At 35.0% G+C, this 25,852-nt stretch overlaps 1 protein-coding gene across 1 annotated transcript; it reads right to left on the reverse strand.

Moving 5' to 3' along the window:
* Positions 1 to 1,051: 1,051 nt before the first annotated feature.
* LOC108462051 (probable terpene synthase 9) lies at positions 1,052 to 5,316 on the reverse strand. The gene is made up of 7 exons (XM_017762052.2): positions 5,184 to 5,316; positions 4,837 to 5,083; positions 4,265 to 4,643; positions 2,530 to 2,748; positions 2,161 to 2,299; positions 1,705 to 1,971; positions 1,052 to 1,582 (listed from the first exon to the last, which is right to left on the reverse strand). The coding sequence occupies exons 1-7, from the start codon at positions 5,268 to 5,270 to the stop codon at positions 1,298 to 1,300; spliced, it is 1,623 nt and encodes a 540-aa protein (XP_017617541.2). The 5' UTR covers positions 5,271 to 5,316; the 3' UTR covers positions 1,052 to 1,297.
* Between the last annotated feature and the right edge of the window lie 20,536 nt (positions 5,317 to 25,852).

A 25,852-nucleotide genomic window follows, 5' to 3' on the forward strand; every position in this document is an offset into this window, starting at 1 on the left:
ATATTAAGGTAGGAGGTGTTGATATCAATTACGAGCTTTGCTTGGTTGAATAATTCTTGGGTGAACAAATCATCAATTTTGCGATGATGGAGAGACGTTGTTGTCATTTTGGTACTCTCTCTAAGGGACTTGTATAAGACCCTTAAACTTTAAACCCAATTCTAAAAGTAGATTTTTATTTTTTATATTCTGTATTCTTTTTAGATTTAATTAGATTTAAGGGCTAAGCACTAATTAAAAAATATAATGGTTTAGGGTTTAGGGTTTAAATTTTATCTTATCTAATTCTACCATCCTAGATTTAATTGCCTTTTAAAACTCATAATTTAGACCATTTTATAAATTAGTCCTTATTTCAAATTTGAAAGTCCTTTGAATATGATTTTCAAAAATTGTTTTAATTTTCAAAATATCATAGGCAAAAACATTTTCAAATACCATGCTAACGAAATTCTCGAACTCATTAGAGTTAAAATCTCCATTTTACCTTTGAAACTTTTAAGCCCAATGTGATACATTTTATTATGTAAGTAATTCCTTTTTCCATTTTGATGTTATTAGTGTTATGAAAGTTGTTAGAAATTATTTTGACTAGTATTAGTTGTTAGATTTGTCGAATGTTGAAAGTAAAATTATAAGCGTTTTTATTCAATATTATATTATTATTGTTATTATCAATTGTTGAATATATTATATGAATGTAATAAGGAAGTTGTGTTATTATGTTGGCTTGTCCTTGTAATATATGTTAGCGTTAATTTAATATTTCTTGGAACTTTTATTATTAAAATTATTGAAATTATTATTTATACTTTATAAAATGATTGATTGAGTTGATTTTAACAATCAACTTGAAATTATTAAAATACTTTTAATTTAAAGTGTAGCTAATATTATTATAAGGGTATTTTTCATATTTCATACTTTTATATAATATTTCAAATAAAACAACTGAAAAATATTATTTAAAATTAAACACAAGACTAACAAATTCAAATAGAAATCTCTTGCACTTCAACCATAATAATTTATTGCTAGGATTTTATAAATATTTTTTAATATAAAATATTTTATTCACTCATATTGTGATCTATTTATTAAGAATAGTTCACCAAAGAGACTTGCCACTCAACAACAAACCAAATGACTTGCAATAATAGAAAACTAAAACACACCACACTCTAATATAAATCCCATTTAACTTGCAAAGCACTCCCTTAAAGGACACAACTAGATGCAACCATAGAAAACAATCTAATGAAAAGAGGGTATCTGTAAGTACAAACAAACATCCAACCTAAACGCCGTTGAACAATAAAGAGTTCTGACAATCTTTATTTGCCTTGCTTTGAATGCCAAACCAATCACCAAATTGATACATTCCATGAACACATCTTACCATTGCCAATGCAGCTTCGGCGAAGCCAGTCGGAAGAGAAGAATGAGCAACCGACTTGTTAAGTTTTTTCCATAAATCACTTATTAAGTCTTTTATGTGATCTCGTGCTTCTTCCTCAGACACTCCTTCTTGTATCATGTAGCATTGGATTGAATTTATTGCCTCCCCTCTTTCCATCTCGACCTTCAAAATGGTCCAATAATTTCATGTTAGAAAATAAAATTTTTATTTCATTTTATTTTTCGTACAAAGAATCATATCTTATTCATTTGAATGTACAAAAAGCTTTATTTATCGTTGTGTACCTCGGAAGTGCTTAAATCATCCAAAAGTCTGGTAATTAAGGAAGGCAAATAAAATAAGTCAGAGCTGGACCACTGCTCGAATAATTGCAATTCACATTGATTGAGTGAATTGGAATCCTCAAGCATTGCAAGAAATATGTAGGCCAAACCAACAGGAATGCCAATTGAGATCCATGCATTTTTCAAATATTCATCCAATGTTGTTGGCATGTATTCTCCATAATACCATTCTGCTTCTACATGCAACGATTGCACATAACACATCCACTGCAATAACATATATTTAATTATGTAAGTAATTAACAAGAAAAAGAAAGATTCATACTCATAATTAGAATTACTCTTAACAAGAATAATAATTAATTATCTAATTTTAAAGACATATGGATCACAAATTAATATGATAATTAGTGATTGGCAGCTTGTATTTTCTTGGTTAGCATATTGAATACGTACCTGATCCTTGATATAGGGTAAGATATCGAGGCCAAGAGTATTTAATGCATCCTCAAGCATTTCATTCACATGGTTGTACATGCCCTTATAGCACACCTTCATATACTCTGGGAGTTCCACTATAGCCTCAAGATCCCACCTGAAAGTAATTTAGTTTTTATGTTTTCTTTTAATTGGACTAATGTCACGGAGTTAAGCTATTATTATAAATATATTTTATAATTTTAATTTTTAGATTTTATTTAACTACATTAGTGTCACTGAGTTTAACAACACTATATTATTACAAGGCTTAAAATAATATTTATATGGATATATAAATATAAGTTACTTTTAGGAGCAGCAACAAAGTAATGATAGATAAGTTACCTTTTCACAGCAGTTGTGTACTTATGAAGCTCATCCTTTGATCCATAAATGTCATATACATCATCTAACATTGTCACTAAGCTTCCATATTTTGTCATGTTTCTCCTGCATTTGGAAAACTTTGGGTCAGGAACACTCCCCATTGCCCAAAAATAACTCTCAACCATCCGATCTCTTGCAAATGGCAGCTTGTCCTTCATCTTCAACCCCTTCCACCACCTGCCCATCATTTCCAATTTTTTTTGGTAAAAGAAAATTCATAATAAGAAGATAAAAAACAGAAGTTGCGGATATTGAGATATTTAACCAAGATATCAACGTTAATATGAAATAGCTATATATGGCTAGAGGTGTTTTTGGGTCGGGTCGGGTTCGATTAAAAATTATGTTTATTTATTGGACTCAGGTTGGGCTGGGCCTAAAAATGGGCCTAAAATTTTGCCTAAGCCCGAACCAGATAAAAATACTAAAACTCGGCTCATTTCGCCCGTCATATTAATTTTTATATTATTTTTAAATATATATAATACATCAAAAATACTAAAAACATCAAAATAAATATTTCCCAACAAATTAAATTTCTTTTTAAAAAATATGTTGACTTAAATAACACTAAGATAAATGCAACTTACAAGCAAATACCACTAAAATAATAAAAAATTAACAAATACCTTAAAATAATAAGAAAATTAACAATAAAATAAGTTTTATACAATATCCAAACAATAACAACAAAATAGTAGTAACATAATGTAAAATGATAGCAAAATAGGGAGAAAACAACAAGAAAATAACATTCAAAAATAAAAAAATACAGATTTTTTTTGTCTTTTAGTGAATTCGGCCGGGCCTGGACTAAAAATACCTTACCCGAAGCCCGACCTATTTTTTAAACGAGCCTTATTTTTTTATCCAAGCCCATTTTTCGGGCCTATATTTTTACCCAAATCCTCCCACATTTTGGGCGGGCCTTCAAGCTAGGCCGGATAGCCCGACCCATGAACACCTCTATATATGGCCTATCAGAGAGGATATCTTGTCAATTTTTCGTTTTTTTTAAAACTACGACACGTCAAATTTTAAAATGTATAAAATAAATAAAATATAAAGCAACATTATATTTATTCTGTTTTTAAAAGGTAAAATAACTGCATTTGGACAATTAAGAAGAAAAACAAACCACCCAAATTCTACTAGCAGCCTTAATAATTTAATTATTAATAATTGTACTTATATTTTTAAATTTAAAAACTAAAAAATAGGTTTAATTAGAAGAATATAAAGATTTAATTAATTTAAAATTATTCCTAGATTATTATTTTAAATTTTAATTTATTTTAATGATGCATTTAAAATCACACTTTAACTTATATATATTAATTGGGTTCATACTCAATCCCACATGAAAAATTGGAGAAACTATTTTATTTTTCAATTTGAAAGTTACTATATGAGATTGATTTGAATATTAATGATTAGAACATTCACTCACATGGTGATTTAGTATTCATACTCATGTTTATTCGAATAATTTTTTAAAATAAAATAAAATAAAATGTTTTATTTTTAAATAACATATCTAAAGAGGTTGATGCATTATAGGTTGATTAAGATTTGATAACTAATTGAATTAGGAAAAATTATGAACTGGGGACTAATTCTAGTATCTATGAAAATGATTGCCATTTTGACTCTGTGTTCTAGAGTTTTTTCTAAGATGGTGTAGGAGAATTACTCTGCGAGCTCCTTTAGCTCCTGGAGGTAAACTGACTGCAAAAGATTGAAGTCCAACTTAGCAAGTTCCAACAAAGCTAACTTCTTATTTTCATCTCTTTGGTAGATATTGATGAAGTTTCGAGCCTCCATTCTAGGCAACCTCCAATGTAATGGAACTTCAAGTGATTCTTTGATTTGTTGGGCTAAATCCTTCTCCAACTCCAACTTGTCCAATGCCAATTTTAGATGTTTAGTGCTAAAGGCCTTGGCCTCATCAAGAACATCTTCTTCATGCACCCCAAGGTGTGAAGCTTCATACAAGCTCAACAGCCCTGCTGCATCTTCACTTAAGCACTCCTTGAACTTCCCATCGCTGTTCATGAACTTATTAAACACATCTGTTTGATTTTATTTTCCCACCATAATCAGCACGTTACGTATTAGTACAATTATAATTACATAAATAATAAATTAAAAATAATGTTGTTCATGAAAGTGATTCTCTTATTTTTCTTCTTTTTATGACGTTATGTTGAGCATCGGTACCGTTTCATAGATAATTACAGAATTTAATTTAAAGTTAGTATAAACCTGAACCGACAGAGAAACCATAGTGACGCAGAAGGCGGAATTGCAAGGCCACTGTAAACAGATCAGTTGGAGTATTGGGATCAAGATGAGTAAGAAACTCCTTGATCTCTTTCTTAAAGTGTTTGGCTACATCTAGTCGTTGCATTTTGTTGATCATATCTAATTTTTCTTCAGGCCGAGTTGGTGATTTAAACAAAAGCTGAGTAGCATGTTTCAGCTCCTCTAGACGATGTCCATCACTCTCATACTGCATGTAAAAGCAGCCAAAGAAAAACATGATGACATTAATTAGCCAACAAATTGAATAGAAGCTGAGCTAAGGTTTATGCTGCAGACAAGACACTGACCGTGCACAGAGGGGTAAAGGATTGGATGAGTTCAGGGTCCCAAACAGTTGGAAGGTATCCGCCCGATCGTCGTTCACTCATTTGCATTATATAATTTGATCCCAAACCTGTTCTCCAGTATATAACAATATGTGACCTCTAGTATTAGGGGGTATTTATATACAATTAAATAGCTGACCAAAACAATACATTGATAAACTATCAAAATAGTTACTTTTGCTTGTCTTAGGTTGTATTTAAGTCACTTACGTTATTGTGTTGCAACATTTAGTCATTGAGCGTTAATTGCTGTTAACAATGTAACAATAAGCTGACTTAGCACGTTAAATCATCATTTCAAACAAAAATTTTAGGTTAAATTATACAATTGATCTCTATCTTTTTTCGTTTTGAGTAATTTAATTTTTTTCTTTTATGTTCTTTGAACTTTACTCTTTTTTTTGTCTTTACATTCTCTTCTCCTCCCTTAATTTTCCTTCTTTCTACATTTCATTTAACATAGTTTTTCAATATTTTCCATTTGTTAAAACTAGTTCGTATACTTTTACTTTTTTAAACAATTTAAATTTTTTTCTTTTTATTTCTTTACCTTTCCTTCCTTCTTCCCCTTTATTTTCATCTCTTCTCACATTCTTCACTGCAAAAATATAATATTTATCCACAAAATAAATCAAGTTATTGTTTATTTCACATGACTCTTAAATTGAATTTCACTCAAAGCCGAATATGAATTATTCTTAATCAAATCTTAGTTTGAATATAACCTCATTTAAAAACTAAAGTGAGATCTAACTAATGAATATAAAAATCATACCCTTAATCAAATCTAAACATAAATTGAATTCTTTATATTCAAAACATTTTCTGATGACCCCTTTTTGAGACTATATTTTTCCAAGCTTTATTTCACCATCTTATTTACCTTGCTGGTTTGTCTCATTAAAGATAGCCACGCAAGCATATGGATAGATTTTCAACTAGCTTTGGCGGAATTGAAGGCGATTGGCCAAGAAGGCGAGTTCTCACCCTGATTCCTTCATTTCGCGTCAAATCCAAAATCAACTTACTGTATTATCCAGACATCTACTCCCTTATGACCTAGCTTGTGCATATACCATTTTTAGAGGAAAACCCATTTACTAATATTACCATATGTGGCTTTCGAATATAAGATTTGATTGATAGTTTAAGCACCACTCTTTTTTTGTAGAATTGTACTTGTAAAATAGTCTCACTAGACTTTCCTTCTTCAAGATAGTTCGAATAGATATTCCCAGCAACAGATAGTCCTTAGCAGACTATCTCCTCATTAGATCGTATAAGGCAAAATTCCCTTTTATAAGATAGTCCTTAGTGGACTTTCCAACACTAGATAGTCCTAGTGGACATCATCTTTTGTTAGTCCTTAGCAGATTTTACGAAATAGATGGTCCTTAGAAGACATTCCACATAAGGTAGCCCTTGGTGAACATTCCACATACGAAAGTCTTTGGCAAACTTTCTTTTTCTGGTGACTTCTTTGCCAAGAACATTTAGAAATAGAGTCTAGACAAACGCCTCTCTTTCTCATAACCAATGTTGGCTTGTTTGCTACCTCTAGCAGACTCTTAATGGCAGATACATATTAAAACATCCTCTACCTGAGCCATTTGCCAGGTTTGGGTATTAGATGCCATATTAACCTAAAAGACTTAACAAAATTTTTTTTCTAGTTTAAGTTACATACATAACAACTCGTAATAAAACTTTAAAGCTTCATTTCCATCAGTCAATTACAAGATTTCTGGAGGAGGATTAAAAAATGTAAAGAGGCAATTAAAACATTGAGGCAGAGCCTCTATGAGAGCCCTTCTATAAACATGCACAGCTGTCACATTTCGCCTAACCCCTAGAAAAGTCTGGTTTGGTCCCTCCTGATTTTTGAATCTTTAAATAATCTGTATTCAAGAAGAAAACTTATAAGTTCAGGAGAACTTAATGAGATCTGCATATGGAATTTTAAGAAAACATGAAATGTTCAGCTTAAAATTAAACTCCCTTATATAACCACATTCATTATTTCTGGTGGCAACTACCCAAGATTTCTACATCTGCCATCTTCACTAGTTTTCATTGTTCTCACTACCAGAAGTACTAAAGCTCACTAATAACACCAAGACCCTTTTCCTGTCAGTCTATTTCAAAAGGAGACTTCTTAAGACATGCAACTCCTACCTTTAAAATCTTAATAAGATTTCTGTCATTTTCCATGGTTATGTTTGACCTCAGCTTTTCATTATCCCTAACGAATCTTTTTGCCCCCTTCTATTGGGCATGCATTTCCTCCTATGAAACCTTGATTAGCTTATTGAGCCTTCCGATGGAATTTTTTGAGCTTGCAATATATGACAACGTCCTACTGTAGTCTAGTCTATACCTATTTAAATCATGTGGGAGCCGTAGCTTCCCTAGCGGATTAATATTGGCATAATGCAAAAAATATCCCTTAACGTTTAACTGTTTGGTCACATTAACCCTTTATGGTCTTTTGAAGCAGTTTAACACCTAACTTTTTTTTTCAAACTAGTTTATTTTTAACGGACATGCTAACATAGCCATTAGTTGACTAATTATCAACACTAACCGCTGATGTGGCGGTCTAAATGTAATTAAATGCTGATGTAGCATTATTTTATCTTATATACCACGTCAACAAATGCTTTTAAAATTATTAAAAAATAAATAAAAATCCCCATTCCATCACGTCCCAACTCTAACCCCAATCCTATTCTTCTTTATCTTTTATCGCCGATCACCTAAAGAAAATGAACAACGAATCCTCTATTGTGCTTCTTCTCAATTCCTTCCTCTTCCTCTTCATTTTCAACTTTTATCTTTATCCACCCTCCATTTCACCCCCAAAATCTTAACTATTTATTACCATGAACCCTCAAAACACTTACCCCTCTGTTGGTGGCGACTAGGAAGATTGTTGGAGTGAAAGAGTCACTGCTACGCTTATCAAGGCATGGGGTGATCGTTTTCAAGACTTAACGGAGGTAAAATCCATTAAAATGACTGGCAAGAAGTCATTGACACCATTAACTCCCGTAAAAATAGAAACTGACATCCAATGCAAGAACTAGATAAACACATTGAAGAAAAAATATAAGGTTGAAATAACTAAACCATCACCTCGATTTATTGTGAATGTAAGGCGATTTTTCCATCTTGAATTTCCCTAGTGTGGATGGAATGTGTTTTAACATTAATTAAGGAGACAGGTCTTTGCAAGATTAAGAATTTAGACTTTTTTTGTACAAAATTTTGAGGGTTTTTGGAGAATCTTTTGGTTTCTTCAAAAGATGGGTTTTGTTTTTATTAGTGGCTAATGGTTTGGTGTTTTATGGTTTAAAGCTCTTTCAATGGCTTCTAGAACGAAATAAAAGATATCAATATTTGATTTTTGTGCTGCAACAACAAAAAAAAAAAAGGTAAAGTTTTAGAGAGATGAATAAGAATAAGAAGAAGAAAGTAATGAAATTAATGAAATGGGTTGATTTAATTATTCATTTGACTTGGTTAAAAATGGGAACTAGTTGCTGAATTTTTGTTCAATTTCAACTGCTACTAATTTTGGTAAGGAATTTGATTGGTTCCCACTTTTCATATCATGTATCCCTAAATCTTCTATAGTTCTATTTATCCTTTTAGTTAGAATTAAGCCTGTTTGAGAAATATTACACTCAAACCTAAAACAAAATTGCAGGTAAAGTCAACAGAGAGTCATCGATAGTTTCCAAGGTTTCTTTCATCCTTGTATTTGCGGCTCTTGTTTTTACTTTGGTTGCCTTACCGATTGTTGTTCAGGCACAATCCTCTACTCCCTCCCCTACCCAATGAGTGACAATTTATTCTTTCCCTCTCTTTGCTTCTCTTTAGAAACAATGGATAAGAAGAAATGACAATATGATTATTGTAAAATCATTTTAATAATTTTAAAAGCATTTGCTGATGTGGCATATAAGACAAAATAGTATCATGTCAGCATTTAATTATATTTGGATCGCCATGTCAGCAGTTAGTGTTGACTGTTAGTAAACTAACGACCATGTCAGCATGTTTGTTAAAAATAAACCAATTTTACAAAAAAAGTTAAGTGTTAAAAGACTCCAAAAAAAACATAAAGGGCTAAAGTGACCAAATAGTTAAACATTAGAGTCTAATTTTGGCATTATGCCATTAATATTTACGTGTTCTATATATACCTCTTTATCTAAGTAGCCTTTTTCCTTTTTCACCCTATCTGGTTGAAACATAAACTTGGCATTGCTTAACTTGTTGATGGTCTATATTTCTTAAATACACCAACTCATATCTTCTTATGAGTTGTCACTCTAATCACATCTTGAACTTCACTTTCACCCTTGACATACTTCATGAATCACAAACTTTCTAACTATTATCCCCTTGTCTTTTCATCTTGGCGGACTACCACATGTTTATTTTCTCAGTGGACTACCCTATGTTTACTGTCCTGGTGGGCTATCCTAGTTGCCATAGTCGAGCCATGGTCTTACATATTATATCTCTTAGAGGTGTTGCCTCGAAGGACCATACCGTCGTCGTGGTGTTGCCCTATAGAGCTTACTGACCGTCATTGCTGTATTTCACTATAGAACCTAATAATTGTCAATATTATCTTACCTTATATCTACCTTGATGCTCGAAAGCAAAGTGTCCCCCCTTAAGGCCCGGAGCTTTGCACAGCACGGTTTGCTCCTAATAATCCTAGATGGCGAAATCTTAACGAAATTCCAATTTTCTCCTATTCCTCCGCCCATTCCTCCATTTTCCATCCTAACCTTGATTCTCGAACACTATAGTGTCCCCTCTACAAGAACCAGAGCTTTGCACATCACAGGTGGACTCAGGAACACTATATGGCAATATCTAACAAAATCACTCTTCCACAAGTCTTAATTCCTTACCATACATATAGTGATCATGCATACCACACAAATTATCGTTGTGCATGCATCATACCAATTAATCATTCCGCAACTATCTACTATTAAACAATTTGTAGCTAACTAACAAGTTCACACAACAACATTTATAATCGTAAGGCAGGGTGCAGAAACTCACATTGCTTCCTTGTCCTCGGCAGCTTACCTTGTCCTAGCAGCTAAGCATGTCAACCATTCATCGATTAATCTACTAATGGTCATTTCTTAAAAACCCAAAACCTTAAATTATATAGAAGCTTTGGCGGTCTTACTCTACTCCTTTCTTTAATCCATAAATTAGGGAGATAATGAGTCATCACCATTAGACTTAAATTTACACCTCTGCTAAACATGCAAATTTTTTTCATTTGCACCCCCTTCTTCTTCAGAGTGACTGAAGAAGATGATGCTATAGGGGAGGAGAGGATTTATAAATAGAATCGGGAAAATTTTGTCTCTACTCATAGCCATATATATACTCTTTAGGCACGGCACTCTCAACCCTTCTCACCATCCATTCTTAATCATTTTGTCTCCCACTTTGGAACCAGTCGATTCAAATCTAAATAAACTAGAATTCGAATCCACTATTCACAATTCAGTCACTAAAATTTTCTATTCTCCCAATAGAGTCTGACAATTTACTAGTCCTTTTAATTTAATCCTAGCCTTTCCCAAATTTTGGATCAATTAGGGTAATCAGGTGTTACACATATTTCGAAAGAAAACCTATTTTTCCACGTATATCCACGTACAAGACGCTTTCACATATTCATCTTTCCTTTGTGACTTGGCTAGACCTCTTATCAAATTAACGTTTCTATAACCCCATAACAATTATGATAGGCTATTCCTTACAGGAGTCATATAGTGGGTTCCACATATATGCCCCGACGGGCTTCCCTGTTTTTTGTGTTGACAAACTTCATTTTGCCATAATGTTGAACTTGTCCTCAACTGAATTATGTCATGGCTTGCCATTGAATTTTGACTCTGAAAAGTCAGTAAACCTTTTTCATAGAGTCATTACATAGAGACAGTAGACCATTTCCATGATGTCGTTCTATAGAGCCTAGACCATTATTCCAACCAAACCTCCTCATTCCGTTTTATTAATTTGTCCACTCACAAGGCTAGGTCATTTTCATATTTTGATGACTTTATTTTCCATTCACCCTATCTATTCCTCTACTACGTCAATTTTCCTATCTTCAACTAACCTGTCAAATAATTCCCTCCGTACCCTACTTTTTACAATCATGCATATCATAATAATGAACACTATTTATTCATAGTGTATCATAGAGTTTTACTCTACCCCTTTCATCAATCTATAAACGCAAAGTGGTAAGGAAGCTAATCAGTTTCTCAATTTCTCCACGACCAGACTTAAATTTACACCCTTACTGCGACATACAAAACTTTCTTCATATGCATCCCTTTATTCTTTAGAACGACTGAAGAAAATCATGTTATGGGAGGAGACGATTTATAAATAGAATTGGGAAATTCTCTCTCAATTCATGCCCATATTTATACTCCTTAGGCACGATCCTCATCAACCTTTCCCACCATCCATTCTTAATCATTTTTTCTCCCACTTTGGAACTAGTCAGTTTCAATCTAATTGAACTGGAATTAGAATCCAAATATTTACAATTCAGTCACTAAAATTCCTAATGAAGTCTGAGAATTTAGTAGTCCGTTCAATTTAATCTTGGGCCAATTATGGTAATCAAATGTAACAACTCTCTCATCTTTAAAAAAAATTCATCTTCGAAATTTCCTTTCTTACCTAATCTTCTCAAGGCAATGTCCAATTCAATTTCTCTTATCTTAAAAACTTCTTTACATACCATAGGGTAATTGCTTCCACTTTTCATGTGCACTTGATGCTACCTTAAATCTCGTCCAGATCTTATCCCACTCATCGATGACTCTACCCTGACTCTCTACATGGAAATTAGCAGCACGAGGACCATTTGTACTTATTCTGGCAGATTCTTACTCGCACCAACAACCAGATATGTCCCAGCACAAAACTAATAGACATTTCCAAGGTGAAAATAGGACGTATGGAGGATTCTCGATAACTGACCAATTTTTTTGGACATTTATACCTTTCTACTTATCGAGGGGTTTACAAGAAACCCTCTCTAGCTCAATAGGTGTCATCTATGAATTCAAGGGTTTGAATAATTTATTTCAAACTTCCCTCATCTTTTTTTAGACGTTTGGCTACTTAAGAATATTAGAAATAGAGGCCTTTCATTTGAAATTACTTTTTGACTCCTTATTGACTATGTTTCTTTCTAAATCCCTAGCTTATCTTTTAGCCTTTCTTTTTCCCTCGTTTGAGTTCCTCTTCCTTTTTTCCTTGATCAATTCTCAGCATGTCTCCCAAGTAATTTCTTATGTCCTTTCTATTTCTTTCATCTTTCCTTCAAAATAGTCAAAATTAAATGAAGTCATCGCGAGGGTATCAACCATCGCGGTAGTGACAGTAACTGCTGGTTTGGTGCCCTAATTGTAGTATTTTCGTTAATATAAATTTTTATTTTTCCCCAAAGATTGGTGAATAAAATATATTCATTAATTAAATTAATATACTTTGTATAAAAATTTCCTCACGTGATTTTTACACACAAAGCAAAATGGAAACAAATTTTGCTCATTGGTTGTCTAAATGTTTAACTAATACTAAGCAGTATTACGTAGTCAGATCATAGTATGAAAAGACAAATTGTATTAGTAGACAAACCTAAACATGTCATTAGTCTAATCAGAAATAAGCAAACCAAGTAAAACACTAATATGTCATCTATCAAGTCTAATCGAGGAGATGTTTTGTCTTGAACATCGGAGAAAATGACTCCCAGAAGATAGAGATATAGATGTAACTAACTGGATTGACAATATATTGGACATGACCCAAGTAGAATAAATCTTGAATCTATTTATGGATTTATTCACTTGCAATGTTCATAGTGTGGTATACCTAAATCCTGAGTGGATGGCGCACTATGTATGCATGACTCGTACACTTTAATGTAAGTAAAAACTTGAGTTCAAATAGATAAGGAACCAAAAGTTGGTGCATTGGGTGTATGACTTCTGTAGTATGTAGCAGCATTCACAATAGTGAGATTCATAGCCCTAAAAATGGGTAAATGATATGCTCTTATTGGCATTACATGGTTGATGAAAAGTAAATGTGGCCACGGGTCGCCATCTTTATGATGAATGACTTGATCACTATTTGATAGTGATTGACTTTTCACGAAGGAAGATGTAATGATTACCATGAGATAAAATACGACTATATCGGGAGAATAAATATTATCCCAAAGAGATAAATGATATCCTATGAGGGTAACACACTAATGATAAGGTCATTGGACGAGCACTGAGTAGTTGCTTTCGTAGTGGTATGTCGTTAGGGAGAGCTCAGTCAGGATACTATCGTGGAATGACTTCGTGACTAAATGAGTTTATAGTTAATAGGTGAAAAACTAAAACTTAAGTATAAATCATTTGATCCTCAACTACATATGTCTAATCAGTCCCTTCGCTAGCTCACTGAAACTAGAAATGAATTTCGTGTTTGAATAGAAATGAACGAAATGAATAGGAAAAGAGAAATGGAAAACATTTAGGAATAATTATGGTTTTCTCCGAAATAGAGAAATGGAATCATTTTGAAATGAATGGAGGTTTCTAAAAATGGAAATGAAAATGATCCATTTGCAATACTATATAGATTACTTAAAATATGATAGGAAGAATGAGTTTATGTTTTTGGACTATTTTGAAGCTTTAAAATGAAAATAAACCATTCGGTCATAGTGAACATGTTGAGTTGTGAAACATTGAACTATTTTCTCAAAATTTTACCAGGAGCAAAATCATTAAAATTTTGTTGGGGGTAAAATAGGGATGAGGAAATTGTTTCATATATAAATATTAAAGTTTATTTTGGGAAATAGAAAAATTGAGTCGGGTTGGATCACATTATAGAGTACTGGATGACAAAGTCTCAGGAAGCACTCGTAATTGGACCCGATGTTAGAGAGGCCCAAAAACCCCTCATGGACATAAAAGAGGCAACAACCCTAGTAGGAATACTAGGGTGTTCCGTCCACCCTAGTCCTATTCTAAGTAGGATGTTGTTATTCTTTTTAAATAAACCACTACAAATTTGCAAGGGTTCTACCTTATCTTCCTATAAATAGATGACACCGGTAAAGCAATTAACATAATTTTGAGAGATTGTTATTCTGGTGTAAAAGAGAGAATTTATTCTCAACTATTACATATATTTTTCCGAAATAATAATTTTACCGATTTCTATTATGAAGAGAGAATTTTTGTTTTCACCCCAAAAAGAGAGAACTTTTTCTAGTTCTGTCTTTCAATTTAATTGGTTCAAGCCCACACTCGAAGTAGTTCGTGGTACGAGAATAGTGGTGAAGATCGTTCAGTTGAAAGTTGTAATAGCCCATTTTTAGTCAAATCAAAACAGTGGTTTTGGGACCACAAATCTGAAGTCAAAATATTTATTTTATTATTATTTTAAGGGTTACAGGATGATAATTTGATTGTGTGAAATTTTCGTTAAGAAATTTTATCATTTGAGTGCTTAATTTGATAAAAAGGACTAAATCGCATAAAGTGTAAAACTTGTGTTCTATTAGCTAAAGGTGTTTAATAGCTATGGAATTTTAAATTGAAGGTTCTTATGTGGTAAATAACCCATTAATTAGATATTGGATTATAATGGGTTGGCATAATTGAAATTTTGAATTAATAATAAGGTTAATTTTGGTATTTAGTAAATTAGGTTAATTAAAATAAAAAAAAACAAATTTTAATGTTATCATCTTCTTCATTTGCCAAAAATTTAAGATAAATAAGACATTAGGGTTCTTCATTCATCCATTGTAAATCCTTGCAATTATGAACGATTTTTGTCCCATTTTTAATGATTTCTATGTTTGAGATCGTTGTAGCTTAGTCTAGCTAGCCCAGGGACTATTTTGCAAAAATGTTAAAGGTTTAGAGTTTTTCCATTGATTAATGTTGATGTATTTTGATGTTTAATGGTAGAAAATGCATGCTTGTTGTTAGATAAACAACATTTGTAAAGTGATTTTTGACAAAATTGTCAATTAAGGGTTAAATTGTGAAATGTTGAAAATTGGTGGCTAAATTGTGAAATAAATGAAAAATATGGACTTCTAGGGACCTAATTGAAATTCAGCTAGCTTGGGTCTTAATTGAATTGCATGAATTTGTAATTTTATGAAATAGGGACTAAATTGTAAAAATTGTGAAATATAAAGGGTAGAATTGTAAAGTGGCTTTAAAGTGTATTTTGGACTAAATAGAATAGATAAATTATTAAATAAGCTAAAATTGATATTATATAGATCAAGAAAAGCAAAATTTGGATTAGATCAGGGAAAGAACAAGATTTTGGATTAATTGACTCGTTTCACCGTTTTTGCATCCAAGGTAAGTTTGTATGTAATAAGCATCATTATAATTATATTTTAAATGCTTTGATATTGTATAAATTGTAAATATGACCTTGCAGATACATTCGACGATGATTTGGCAATGAGAAATCCCGATTAAACCTTAGGAATAGATTAGGATACGAATGACATGTCATGAGGCGTTATTATTGATTTGGGTACTGGTTCGTACGTCCTGTCAGCGGCTGAGTTATCCAGCATGTGTTACAGATTCTTGTTAGCACCGTATAGATACGTCATGACCGTCATCTTATGTGAGCAAACCCGTTTATTGGCTCGAGAGTGAGCATTATTGAGATAGCTTTGGTTATATATATTGGAACTTTAGTGTATTATTGAAATAGCTTCAGCTATATTTATTGATATTGGCACTTCAGTGCGAGATTCCCGAGTGTCCAATATTATTCCAAACGGTCAACGGGTATATCGAAAATATGAAATGGTGAGATATTGATATATATCAGTATAGTTATGTACAAAAACTATTGAAACATCAAATCTATGGAAATTGTGAATTTATAGTTTATTATGTTATTGAATATATGTTAATATTGAGGCTAAATGTTTTATAGTATGTTATGTTCATATTTTTGAATGATAATTGAATGTTGAGCTTTGTTTATTATTTCATACGAGCTTATTAAGCTTTATAGCTTACTTTGTTTATTTTCCGTATTTTATAGTGATATCAAGCTAGCTTGGATTCGGGAATTGTCGGAGATTTCATCACACTATCCAACTAACACTTTGGTACTTTTGAATCTATGTATTTGGTTATATGGCATGTATAGGAACTTGGATCATTTTGCCTTATGTGTTGATAGTGGTTTTAGCCATTTGAATTGGCTTGTAAATGTCTAAAGTTTGGTTTGGTATAAATAGTCATGAGAGTTGGCTTAATTTAGTTGGTTTGGTTGTGTATATATATGTGTGCATATGGCTTATGATATGTGAATGAGATTGGCTTTGTGATGCTTATTGATAATAGGATTGTGGATGTCAAATGATTGATATTGGAAAAGATATGTGCTTGTGAGTTTGAGTATAATGATTCAAGTTTGAAAATGTCTAATTAGTTGAATTGTATATGTGAATTTGGTATAAATGGAATGGCCTATATTGTGACTTGTGTGTATTGGGGTTAATGGTATTGAGTAAGCATGAATTAGGTTTGATTTAGTTGGTTTGAATGCCTACATATGCTATGTTTTGGTGTTAATTGGGTTGATGTAGGTGTAAGCAAGTTTGGGTGGCAAAATGGTTTGGTGAATAGCCTATGTTTGTCCATACGGTCAGAGACACGAACGTGTGTCTCAGCCGTGTGTGACGCACGGTCAGGATACACGGTTGTGTGTCTCCAGGTGTTGAATTAGAAATCAAGTCAGTATGCTCCACACGGCCTAGCACACGGGCATGTGATTGGCTGTGTGGCATAAGTCAGTACACCTTATAGGTTTGGCACAGCCTAGCACACGGCCTGGCACATAAGCGTGTGTGGCCATTTTTAGGGCACATAGGCGTGTGTGTTGCCCATGTGTGTAATAGCCCGTTTTTAGTCAAATCAGAATAGTAGTTTCGGGACCACAAATCCAAAGTCAAAATATTTATTTTATTATTATTTCAATATTTACAGCATGATAAAATGATTGTGTGAAATTTTCATTAAGAAATTTTATTGTTTGGATGGTTAATTTGATAAAAAGGACTAAATCGCATAAAGTGTAAAAGTGGGGTTCTATTAGCTAAAAGTATGTAATAGCTATAGAACCTTAAAGTAAGAGTCCTTAAGTGGTAATTAGATGATTTCAATTGTGGGTGGACATTTATGGGCTTAAAATGGATGTTTAATATGATTATATAATAAGGTTATTTATGTAATTTAGTAATTAAGGTAAATTAAATAAAAGAAACAAATATATCATCTTTTATTTCTACATGCTTCAACCGAAATTAGGGCAAAGAGCACCATTTTTTATCTTCTTCATTCGGCCAAGCTTTAATAGCTTATTAAGGTATGATTTTTGTTCCGTTTTTAATGATTTCTATGTTTTTGAGATCGTTGCAACTAGGTCTAACTAGCCTAGGGACTATTTTTCAAAATTGTTTAAGATTTTAGATATTTCCATTGATGAATACATGAGTATTTTGATGTTTAATGATAGATTATGAATGTTTGATGATAGTTATACAAGTTTTGTTAAGTGATTTTTAGTGAAATTTTAAATTAGGGATTAAATTGTGAAATGTGGAAACTTTGTAGTTAAAATGTGAAATAAATGGAAAATATGGGCTGCTAGGGACTTATTTGTAATTCAGCTAGCATGGGTTAGTGTTGAATTTCATGAATTTGTGATTTTATAAAATAATGATTAAATTTTAAAAGTTGTGAAATATTAGGGCCAAATATGTAAAAGTGCCTTAAAGTGAATTTTGAACTAAATTGAATGGAGAGATAATTAAATAAGTTAATTTTGATTAATATAGATCAAGAAAAGCCAAACTCGGATCTAGATCGAGGGAAAAACAAAGTTCTCGACTAATCGACCAGTTTAGTCTTTTTGCATCCGAGGTAAGTTCGTATGTAATAAGTTTCATTATTAATGTATTTTAAATGCTTTGATATTGCATAAACTGTGAATACGAGACTACGGACATGTTCGACAGTGATTCGGAATTTGAAATCCCGATTGAATATTAGGAATAGATTAGGATACTAGTGACATGTTATTAGGGATCATTGTGATTATATGGTCCGGGTGCTAGTCTTGTATGTCCTACCTGTGGCTGAGTGTACCGGCATGTGTTGCGGTTACTTGATAGCTTGTGTGAGCAACACCGTGTAGCTACGTCTCGACTGACAACTTGTGTGAGCAGGCCCATTGATAGCTCTAGTGTGAGAAGTATATGTGATATGAGATTAAGATAGTTTCGGCTATATATGTGGCACTTCGGGTGTGAGTTTCCCATGTATCCGATAGTATTCCAAACGGTTCAACGGGTAAATGAATGACGCGATTGAGTATGAGATTGATACGAGATGGTACAAGTATGTAGCACCCCAAACCCAGCCCAGACGTTAAGGCCGAATCCGACATGCCACTTTGAAGTCAAAAACCCGTGTTCCCTTTTTAGTGTTTTAAAAAAAGCCGAATTTTGTCAAACTAACCAAGTGAATGGAAGTCGGGCACCGGTAGGTATCCATAACAGAGGAGGTGAGCCATGAAGGTCGCTAAGTACCAAGCTCTCCGATTGGATCCAATCCTAGACATGTCCACATCCATTGCCACACTTGGTTATAACAAGTTGAAATTTCTTTGAGTGGTTATCTTTGGTAAATTGAATATTCGTGTCATCGTGTTATTTAAAAATTATCGTTTTGAAATCGTGCCCTAAATCTAGCCCATTTGAATTATTATTATCCATCAATTTAAAGTTGTTTAAAATAATATAATCTCGAAAATCAAAGAAAAAATAAAGTTAAAATGGCCTTATTACAACCCAAAACTTAAATAGTAATTAAAAATAACTTAAGAAAACCGGTCTCTTTTTCAAACCCAAAATGTTCACAATGGCCACTCTGAATCCCCTCGGCTCCAAGTCACCCACATGAAGACTCACCGCAAGGTTAAAGAAGGGTGAGTTTGGGGAAACTCAGTGTGTAAGGAAAACCCATTCAAAGCCCAAGTCACTCAAGCCCATTGGGTCTAAGCCCATTCAAGTATGATGGTCTTGGGCGAGCCCTTTTGATTACAATAAAGCTGGACCTTAGCCCTTATTCAGATAATAGTATGGCCCATAGGCCCATTTCAAAATACATGCAACATCAAGTAAACATATGCAAGCCCATTTGGGAGACTACTCAACCCACCAACCACTACGCTCCACCCGTACTAGCCATACACTCCATGTGGGAATAACTCAACCCACCCATTTAACACTCCACACAGCTTGACCTTTTGCTCAGTTATCGATAAATTGAGGCAAAGCCTCCAAGATCGTGGACAAGCCACTTTCAGTACTTCCTCCGTCAATATCCCGGTCCCATGCATCGATAATAACAACATGGCATGCGATAAATAACAATAGTCAAACATGCATTTAGGTCAATTTAACCTTAGGGGTATTTCGGTAATTTATCTCCTAGGGGTAAAACTGTAAAATTTCCACTTTTAAAAGTATTTCAGTAATTTATCTACTTTAGGGTTTTCATGCATATTCCTACCTTTCACGTACTAACAGAATCACTACCGAGGGTTCTGATCGAATTGGGCCCGTTGGTCCATCATTCCAATTTTGGCCCATTAAGCCTAAAAATATCGAGGGCACAGAAATCATGCACTTTGCAGTCCAAACATTGCAGCTTACCAAAAACATTAATCGATTTACCTCACGAGAATTCGCACACTCGTAAATCTACAAAATACCGGTTTTCGACATTTCGACTTTTCGACTTTTGCCGATCTAGACTAAGAAAGAGGGTGTTAGTTACACACCTGTTTGCGACGATATGCTGACGAGATCCACACACGAACCGCCTACAATTGGGTTACTAACACGTCAATCTAACTATTCAAATACAAACTACGTATTAACCCCTTACAATATTCGACCAACCACACCTACAGATCATAGTAAGCTTATAAGAAATCAATAAGCAACTCATTAACAAATTTTTGTCAATGTTTACCACATAATCATAATTTCACTGAAAGCTGTCTTCCTGAGCAACAGTCACTAAATCATTTATAACTGGAGCTACGAAACTCCAAATCAAGTTCCGTTAATTTTCCCTGAAAATAGACTCATATATATTCTATCCATAAAATTTTCAGTATTTTTAGTTTAGCCAATCAATACCAGATTTTTCTCAAAGTTTCCCATGTTTCACTGTTTGACTAATCTGACCACTCTTCATTACGAATCAAATTTCTCATTGTACAGAATTCAAAATATGTTCTTGTTTATTTCATTAGAAACTACACTCAATAAGCTTTAATTACATAATTTATTCAGCTTCTAATTCATCTCCCACAATTTATGGTGATTTTCCAAAGTCACGTTACTGCTGCTGTCCCAAGCAGATTTATTACCAAATCACTCTTTCACATCTAACTTGCATGCTTGTTATTTAAACATGTATATCACCAATCAATCATCACATATCTAAGATTTTACTTAAGTATAATCTCCATTTCACCATTTTAAAGCACAACATGTTAGCCGATTTTTCCCTTTAGCATCTAAGGCACATGCATGCTCATTTGTTTGGCTCAACTTCACCTATCTTCCATTTTTCATCAAAAGAACATGAAACAACAACCAAAAACTAAAATATGCTTCATGAGTTAGGGTAGAATCAAGAAGAACTCATGAACATCAAGATAGAAGCAAAGTACCAAGAATTTACCTTCAATTTTTCCTCCTCCTAGTGACCGAATATTCAAGGGTTTCCTCCCCTATTTGCTCTCTCTCAAATTCAGCTATGGAGAACAAAGAATGAACAACAACCTTCCTTTACTTCCTTTTGTTATTCTTATCACTCAACATTTTATGACACATAAATGATATACTAATATTTGTGCCATACTCATGCCATAATTCCAATAAAAATATGCCCATAATGCTTATCATGCCCATCATCCATTAACTATTAAAATGCTAATGCCCATCATTCATTAACTATTAAAATGCTAATGCCCGTCATCCATTAACTATTAAAATGCTAAAATGCATACATTATCAACTATCCATCACCTTGGCTGGCCACTACATTAAAAGTGGGGAATTTGACATGCAAATCCTCCTATTTTGCACTCCTATTTATTTGGCCACTACAAATTAGCCTATAGCATTTTCAAACATTTTCACATAGGTCCTATTTCATAATTTCACTCCCTTTTTCTTATGGAACAAAAATTAACTAAAATTATCGGGTTCTATCTTAAGCTTGAGCCTTCTAGAGGCCCACTAACATAATTAAACCTATGCCAACATTCACAGAATTCCTGAAAATTGGGCCGTTACAACTCTACCCCCCTTAAAGAAATTTCGGCCTCGAAATTTACCTAATCCAAATAGTTGAGGGTATTGTTGACGCATAGTCTCTTCTGATTCCCAAGTAGCTTCTTCCCTTCCATGATTACGCCACTGTACTTTTACCAACGGAACCGACTTCTTTCTTAGAACTTTAACCTCTCGATCTAAAATTTGTATGGGTTCTTCCTCAAAGGTCAAATTAGTCCTTACTTCAATCTCCTCTACCGGCACAACATGTGAGGGATCTGATCGATATCGTCTTAACATAGACACATGAAAAACGTCATGGATTCTGTCTAACTCTGGTGGTAATTCTAACTGATACGCTACTGGTCCTACCCACTTAAGAACTCGATAAGGCCCTATAAACCGCGGACTCAATTTGCCTTTCTTGCCGAATCTCAAGATCTTCTTCCAAGGTGAAACCTTTAAGAAAACCATATCCCCAATCGCGAACTCTATCTCTTTATGCTTTAGGTCCGCATACGACTTCTGTCTATCAGATGCCTCTTTTAATCGATCTCTTATCAACTTAACCTTACTTTCAGTATCTACCACCAACTCCGGTCCAAGCACTTGTCGTTCACCCAACTCTGTCCAACACGTAGGCGTACGACATCTCCGCCCATAAAGTGCCTCATATGGAGCCATCTGAATACTTGCTTGGTAGCTGTTATTGTATGCAAACTCCACCAATGGCAAGTAGTCCTCCCAACTCCCACGAAAATCGATGATACAACCCCTTAACATATCCTCCAAAATCTGAATAACCCTCTCCGACTGTCCATCATGCGTGGGTGAAAAGCGATCTTGAAATCCAAACATGTACCCAATGCCTCCTGCAACTTCTTCCAGAACCGAGATGTAAATCTAGGGTCTCGGTCGAAAATAATCGACACTGGCACTCCATGTAGTCGTACTATCTACGCCACATACAACCTAGCCAACTTTTGCGAGGGAGTAATCGATGCAATTGGTATAAAATGGGCGATTTTGTTAACCTATCCACCACTACCCACAGAATCTTTCTTGGTGGGTGTCAAAGGTAGCCCACTCACAAAGTCCATAGTAACTCTCTCCCACTTCCACAATGGAATTTTCACGGTTGTAGTAATCCGTAAGAAATTGATGTTCACTTTCACTTGCGGCATGTCGACATTTCCCACGAACTCGTTACTTCTCGTTTAAGCCCGTGCCACCGAGACAGTTCTCGCAAGTCGTGATACAACTTATTCCCTCCAGGATGCATGGCACAAAGTCCTCCATGAGCTTCCTTCAATATTGGTGTCTCAAGTCGAGTCCTTGAACACAAATTCTTCCTCGGAAGCATAAAACTCCTTGATATTCAGGTCCAAAATCCTCATTCTCACCCTTCTCAACTTGCTAAACCGAAGAACCAACGAGTTATCCTTCAACTATTTTTCTTTAACTGCTCGGTCCAAATAGGCCTCACTTACAATTACGCTAATGACTTCCATCATCAAGCAGACTCAAACGTGCAAACAAGGCTCTCAAATCGAAACAACCCTTCGACTCAACGCATCACCACCACGTTAGCCTTACAGGTGGTACTCAATCGAACGATCGTAATCCTTAAGCAACTCTACCCATCTTCGTTGCCTAAGGTTTAACTCCTTACGAGTTAACAGATACTTTAGGCTCTTATGGTCCGTGTATATGATACACTTTTCTCTATATAAGTAATGTCTCCAGATTTTCAACGCGAAGATCACTGTTGCTAGCTCTAAGTCGTGCGTAGGGTAGTTCGCTTCATGAGACTTAAGCTGTCGGGAAGCATAAGCGACCACCTTACCCTCTTGCATCAGTACACATCTTAACCCCACATGTGACGCATCACTGTACACAGTGAAGTCCTTCCTAGACTTCGGTTGAATCAACACTGGTGCTTCAGTCAATACCTTTTTCAAATGGTCAAAAGCTTTTTGCTGACTCTCAGTCCAGACAAATGCTACCCCTTTCCTTAATAGTTTCGTCAATGGTGCAGCAATCAGAGAAAATCCTTCTACGAACCTTCGGTAATAGCCTGCCAAACCCAGAAAACTCTGAATTTTCGATACTAATTTTGGTGGCTTCCATCCCAGAACTGCCTCAATTTTTCGAGGATCCACTCTAATTCCTTCAGCAGAAACCACATGACCTAGAAAAGCCACTTCTCGCAACCAAAATTCACACTTACTAAACTTGGCATACAGTTCCTTCTCTCTCAGCACTTGCAGTACAATACGTAAATGCTCCTCATGTTTCTCCTCGGTTTCCGAGTATACCAGAATATCATCGATGAAAACTACCACGAATCGGTCCAAGTAAGGTTGGAACACTCGATTCATTAGATCCATGAAAGCGGCGGTGCGTTCGTCAACCCAAGCGGCATAACCAGAACTCGTAATGACCATATCGAGTCCCGAATGTCATCTTATGAATATCCACTTCCTTTACCCTTAAGCGATGGTATCCGGATCGAAGGTCAATCTTGGAAAATACCGAAGCTCCTCTAAGTTGGTCAAATAAATCATCAATCCTTGGCAGAAGGTATTTGTTCTTTATCGTCAGTTTGTTCAACTGGCGGTAATCGATGCACATGCGCATTGTCCCATCCTTTTTCTTCACAAATAGCACCGGTGCTCCCCATGGAGACACGTTTGGCCTAATGAAGCCCCTATCCAACAACTCTTGAATTTGAGCCTTTAGCTCCACTAACTCCTTCGGTGGCATCCTATACGGTGCGATGGACATAGGCGCCGTTCCAGGCAACAAATCTATTCCAAACTCAACTTCTCAGTTCGGAGGCAATCCTGGAAGCTTCTCCGGAAGAACATCTTGGAACTCCTTTACGGTCTTAACCTTATCTACTGTCGGTCCCTCCTCTTCTGACTGACTTACAAATGCCAAATAGACCTCACAACCTTTCCGAATCCACTTTTCGGCTCTTAATGCCGACACCACATTGGACAAATAATCCCTTCGCTCACCTATCACCATAACCTCCTCATCCTTTGTGGTCCTTAACACCATTCGTTTAGCAGCACAATCCAGAGTCGCTTTATGCTTAACAAGCCAGTCCATTCCCAAAATGAGATCAAACTCTCCGAATGGTAACTCCATCAGATCTCCAGGGAAAATCTTACCTTGAGTTTTTAAGGGTACACCCCTATACAGTTTGTCTACCCTAATCGAGTGACCTAAAGGACTTAGTACAGATACCCCACTCACAATCTCCTCAGAGTGCACACCCAACGACCCAGATATGGCACATGCAACATAAGAATGAGTAGATCCAACATCCACCAAGGCAGTATACGGTATGCTAAAAATAAAAAACGTACCAGTTATGACGCCAGGTGCGTCACCCTCCTCGCGGCGACGAGTAGCATATACCAAAGCTGGCTGATGAGCCTCAGTGTTAATAGTACCCTTGCCAGGTGCCTCACGTCCATGGCCATTGCCACCGCGACCTCGGCCATGACCTCTCAACGGTGACGGTCCACCTCGCACTGTTTGCACGGGTTACACAGCCCTTTGTTCAACCACTTGAGCCTGAGCTGGCCTCTTAGGACAATCCCTGATCTTATGTTCCTTTGATCCACAACGAAGACAAGCCCCAGAACGTTTCCAACATTCCCTCAGATGTATTCTACCACAATCTCCACAAGCTTGTGGTCTAACAGTATTCACCGGAACCGCTCGAACTGGTTCTTCCATCCTAGCTCTCTTAACATTTTGGTTTGCAGCACCAGTTGATCCAGCATCTCTCCTGAATCGATTTCGATCCCTGTCACGGTTCCCTCGTTCAGCTTGCTTCACCTCTTCGGCTCTCTTAGCCTTTTCTATCGGTCAAGCAAAATCGCGCTCTCTTTATGAGCTATGAGCACCCTTAGCTCATCCACGAGGCCATCCTAAGCGAACACTGCTGCTCGTATTTGGTAGAGACAATACCATTAGCATACGGCTCAATCGCGAAACTCGCCTTATATTCAAGAACGGTCTTACCACCACAGGTCGGGTTCAGAATTCCTTCCTTGGCGTATCCACATAGCTAGCTCCAGCATACTTACATACGAAGGACTGCTTAAACAACTCCCAAGTTACC

This window comes from Gossypium arboreum, chromosome 13 (genome assembly GCF_025698485.1).
Source record: "Gossypium arboreum isolate Shixiya-1 chromosome 13, ASM2569848v2, whole genome shotgun sequence".
NCBI classification, from domain to species: Eukaryota; Viridiplantae; Streptophyta; class Magnoliopsida; order Malvales; family Malvaceae; genus Gossypium; species Gossypium arboreum.

What these genes read in the sequence shown, in the direction of transcription:
- LOC108462051 (XM_017762052.2), bottom strand. Translation starts at nt 5,270, where the DNA reads ATGCAAATGAGTGAACGACGATCGGGCGGATACCTTCCAACTGTTTGG. An exon ending in GAGCTAAAGGAGCTCGCAGA is followed by an intron (nt 2,749 to 4,264) that starts GTAATTCTCCTA and finishes AATGATGGGCAG; the next exon opens with GTGGTGGAAGGGGTTGAAGA. An exon ending in TACACAACTGCTGTGAAAAG is followed by an intron (nt 2,300 to 2,529) that starts GTAACTTATCTA and finishes AATTACTTTCAG; the next exon opens with GTGGGATCTTGAGGCTATAG.